Source organism: Momordica charantia, assembly GCF_013281855.1.
Source record: "Momordica charantia cultivar OHB3-1 chromosome 5 unlocalized genomic scaffold, Mcharantia_2.0 BLBB01000005.1, whole genome shotgun sequence".
Lineage (NCBI taxonomy): Eukaryota > Viridiplantae > Streptophyta > Magnoliopsida > Cucurbitales > Cucurbitaceae > Momordica > Momordica charantia.
The window spans coordinates 5,789,951-5,794,831 of record NW_028275163.1 but is presented as its reverse complement, the minus strand read 5'-3'; the positions used below and the strand labels follow the sequence as shown (position 1 = coordinate 5,794,831).

The window sequence follows — 4,881 nt, the reverse complement described above, 5'->3', positions numbered from 1 at the left end:
TGAATAATCTAGCACATACCATCTATCATAATATTCATAGGACTTTTAGACATAATTTTATATCTTTTTATTTATATTTTTTAAATAAACCTATCAATTGTTCTACAATGTAAGAATCCATTATTGTGAAGAAAGCCCTCATAATTTCCGACCACATCTCAATTGTGGTATGGATTAGGTTAAATTATATGAATTTGGGTACAACATAGTTTTAATTTAGGGAAATTACAGTGGTTAGCAAAGTTTTTTTATATATATATATTTTTCAAAATATATCATCTATTTTTAAAATTTTCAAATGTAGTAAAAATCTTCAGTTATATCAGTAGTACATCAGGTACTCATATTAATAGTATATCAGAAACTCATATTAGTAGTTAGATGTATATCACATATTGCACAGAGACTCATCCCAGATGTATATCACATACATATTGCAAGTATATCAAACACTCATATCAATAATATATCAGATGTATGTCACATACATATCAGTAGTTAGATATATTATAGACATATCAAAGATGTATATCATTTAAATAAGGTTGTCATTTAAAATTGGACCTCCATTTTTTTTTAATTATGTATTTGAAAACACTAAATTGGTTGCTATTTTGCTAATTTTACTAAAATTTTTTGTAAGTAAATCATTTAAGTAAAATTGTCATTTTAAAATGGGATTCGGTAAAAAACGATGAACTAAAACAGCCATGATTTTAAAGGGTATGTTAAAGATCCCACGTTGAAAAGACTAGGGACTTTATAATGGTTTATAATCGACATTTGTTTTTTTCTTTATTGCAATTATTATAGTTTTCTCATCACTAATTTTTTAAAGTAATTTTGTTTATTACAATTAATTCAATTCAAAAATGTTTTTATCAGGTTTCATCTATATCTAATATATCAATAACAATAAGTATATATAATTAAAACAAGAATTATAATATTTTATATTTGTATATACTTCAGGTTAGATTTAAATTCATCAAAGTGAATATAGTTTATAATATAAATTTACAAGAGATAGAATTATATATTATTTAGTTTAATATATATATATATATATTATATATATACATCGAATATTAATTACATTTTACGACACATGCCCCTACTTTTTTTTTTGGATACCCACTTAATTAAAAAGGTATGTGAGAAACATACACAAAAAGATGAAGGCTAAATGAAAACACTCCAATTTAACGAAATTGTAGATATATCCTAATTACAAAAAGGGGAAGATTTCAAACACTAATAGGATGCAGAGACTTTGATATCTAATTCTCAAAGGTTAATGAAAGTTTTGGATTTATTCATAAACGAGCAGTTGTTCTTTCAAGCTAAACCTTCCATAAAATAGCTTCCACTACATTTCCGCAGAGAATATTTCTGCTACTATTTCATTTAGAGGCAAAGGCCTCTTTTAGAAATAGCTCGAATCGGATTGGGGAGAGACAGAAATATTAAAAGTTTTGAATAGATGATACTAAATATTTGAAGTATATGGACCATGGAGAAGCATGTGGTCCAAAGATTCCCTGAGAGCTTACATAAACAAAATGAAGGCTTAAAACTATTGAAAAATTGATGAGAATATATAAACAAGCCGTGATTAATCTATGGATTTTGTCTTTTAAATTTTAAGCTGAGATTAAAAAAGTTATTATCATCCCAATTCCCAAAAATGGAGAATGGGTGCTTCAATCCCCAATCTCAACCTCCCATTAAGTTGAAGAAGAAAAATATTATTGACTACTTTTTTCCAGACTTAATTTGAAGCATGCATCAAATAACTATATGAGTCAGACATTAATTTAAACAGCAATAAGCAATTAATTGTCAATGGCCATTCTTCTGCTTTCAATCCTGTCGGAGGCTATTTCTTGCATGCCACGTGTCAACATCTAAGAAGATGTACTCGCTGAAATCCGACAGAGTGACACAAGTCTTCTTAACTCGGCATAATATATCCGAGATGAGCTACTTCTCCGCTTCGGCCGACCTTTTATAGGTACGAGCTGACCTATTAATTATTTCCACAAGAAAAATAATCATGAAGTTGTTTTTCGATAACGTAACACGCCATATTTTACGGGTTGTCAGATGATCGTTAGAGTACTGTCAGAAGTCCTGTTGAAGTTCATCTCTATAAACAGAGATGCTTGCTTCCTGAACAAGGTACATGAATCTACCCCACTTTGAACATTAGATCGAATTGGAACTGACTTGCTCGTCGAAATGCTATAACCTTGTTTTGCAGGTCCTTCGGAGGCACTTCGGAGGTTAGCTGATGTGTTCCGATCTTAGTGGATTCCGAGCTTGATCGATTATTGGATCAAATAAATCCCAAAATAATTTTAGCTGACACAATAGTTAACCATAGAAATTTTATTCACATTCTCACATACAAGAGTAATATACATACACAATATTTTACACATATTTCTTCTCCAACTTAGGGATATATAGCATAGTATTATACAGACCCAAGCATAACATGTGCATATACACAGTACATGCATTATTATTTAAACATAGAATTAAAAGCATATAGTAAAACCCCAATCAATGTTCTTCAATCATGCCTGAGCAGCAACTTCCATCAGATGAGCATCGATATCTTTAGAGACAGCAGCAACAAACTCAAGCATGCTATGCGAATCTTTAATCTCACTGTGCAGTTTCTCGTATTCTAAAGTCCAATGAACAACACTTCCCTTTTCCTTTGGAACACATTGGATTGTAAGCTTGAAGCTCTTAAATTCCTCCAAAAGGTCCCCCTCAATCACTTTGAAAGTTATGGAATTTTTCTCTTCGTCAACTGCTTCCACTATCTCCTTTGCCACTGAATTCTTCCCATCTAAACGAGGAGTATTAATCAACGCCACCATATAAACAATACAAAAACCAAGACAATTCGAATAATTTAGAATAGAGAAAAAACCAAACCATGAAAGTAGTTCCAGCAGATGATAGAGCCAACTTTTCCCCATTCACCTTCGTGAAGATCCACGCCTTGTATTTTGTCGGTGGAGACATTGGAGATATGGTGAGGTCTTTGGTGAAATATTTCATGAAACTGTGAAGCTGAAGCTTTGATTGGTACATCCATCACCAACTTTCCACAGAGATCATTCATGATTTTTTGGTTTGTTGGAAGTACAAGTTATTAGGAATCTGTAAGCCAAGAAATATGAAATAATATATAAAGCATTGCCTTGAATGTCTCCTCTTGGACTTATTTATAGGGAGGGTTTACTCTCACATGGTGTAATAATGGATGCCATTGGGTGTGGTATTTTACATTTTTGTCCATTTTACATTTTTGTCCATTAATAATTTTCCAATTATAACTTTAGGTATAGGCAAATAATTATAATACTATAATACTATTAAATTATGTGATCAAATAATTTCTTTTATATTATTTAGTATTAAGGATAAATGATGCGTATGTACCTACTACTATATTCTGATGGACGATTGCTTGTGGTATTACCATTTTTGTTATACCATTCATTCAAGAAGTATGTGAGAAACATTGAAAGATAAGAAAAATAAATAAAAACACTCTAATATACAGAGACGATGATATGCACTCTAATATACAAAGATGATGATATTTCATAATTAAAAAAAAATGGTCGATTTGGACGACCAAAAAGAAACAGTTGTTTTGATGTATTCCCAAAGATGAGCTACTAATCTAGAGGCTTATGTTGAAGAGTCAAAGTATTGAAAAATTTATTGAGAAGTATGAGGAATATTTTTCCAGAAAAAAATAAAGAAAGTGTGAGATATCAGGTACACAAATTGAAAAGTTAAGGACCTAACAAGGATTTATAATAGACTTAGATTACTCCTCTCTTAGCCAATTAGTTTTGAGATGGAACCCATTAATATTAATATGGTTTCAAAGTCCAAAACGTTCAAACAAGCATCTGGTTAAAAAATAGGATCCAGTCAAAATTGATGAGCCAAAAGAGCCAAGATCTTGAGAGGACATGTGGAGGTGTAGATTCAAACCTTTAATCTTTTTCGTCAATAATATATATTGTCTTACTAAGTTGAGCTATGTTCAGGTTGGTCATAATATTTTATTTATTATTATTTTTTTTTTGTTTTAGCGACGAAATCAATGAGAAATTGAGGATATATCATAAATAATCTATAACCCATAATATAATAGAATAGGTTTTACACTATTATTCAATCCTTCTATTTTCTAGAGCTCTCTCCTAAACTTTCCAAAAGTTTAGTTGATAAATGTCAAAACTCCATTTTTCTTTTTTTATTTTTCGGAATAGGTGTTTCTATATTAAGAAAGTAACAAAGGTTTATATGTAGGGCAAATAATTATAAGTTCATAAAATAACTAATTTTTCATAATAATTATAACTTTTATCATGTTTGGAATTTGGATATCAGTATATAATTGATTTATGAGATAATATATAAAAGTTATTATAGTCCACGACACCCTCTAAACACTACTTAAACTTTTTATGTTTCATGTAATAAGAAAATTTATGAGATGTACGTTTTTTTAAGTAAAAAAAATTATAAGAGGTAGTACGAAATATTTTGAATGACACTAAAATCAAAATCACGAAGGTTTATATTTAAAGTGGACAATATAAATATGGAAGATTCACGGTCTTCAATAAAATATAAATAGTTAATAGAGAGCAAAGCTGAGGTTTTTGTTTCCACGGTAAACGTGTAACAAAAAACTCCATAAATTATCAAAATCAATTTCTTTAATCTTCCAGTCGAATTTATAAGGTTGACAAATTAATACAATGACATAATGGTTTTAGAACTAGGCTTAAATTATTTTGATTTATAGATGAATAAATTTAACATACACTAGCCATC

The 4,881-nt window shown here is 29.7% G+C and overlaps 1 protein-coding gene across 1 annotated transcript; it reads right to left on the bottom strand.

Moving 5' to 3' along the window:
- Window positions 1-2,376: 2,376 nt before the first annotated feature.
- On the bottom strand, window positions 2,377-3,229 carry LOC111009391 (MLP-like protein 31). Its single transcript, XM_022282459.2, has 2 exons — window positions 2,953-3,229; window positions 2,377-2,863 (listed from the first exon to the last, which is right to left on the bottom strand). The coding sequence occupies exons 1-2, from the start codon at window positions 3,140-3,142 to the stop codon at window positions 2,583-2,585; spliced, it is 471 nt and encodes a 156-aa protein (XP_022138151.1). The 5' UTR covers window positions 3,143-3,229; the 3' UTR covers window positions 2,377-2,582.
- Between the last annotated feature and the right edge of the window lie 1,652 nt (window positions 3,230-4,881).

Bases quoted from the DNA above. Each gene is read 5' to 3' on its own strand.
- LOC111009391 (XM_022282459.2), bottom strand. From the start codon at position 3,142: ATGAATGATCTCTGTGGAAAGTTGGTGATGGATGTACCAATCAAAGCT. The intron at 2,864-2,952 runs GTTTGGTTTTTT...CTCCTCGTTTAG, and splicing joins CTGCTGGAACTACTTTCATG to ATGGGAAGAATTCAGTGGCA.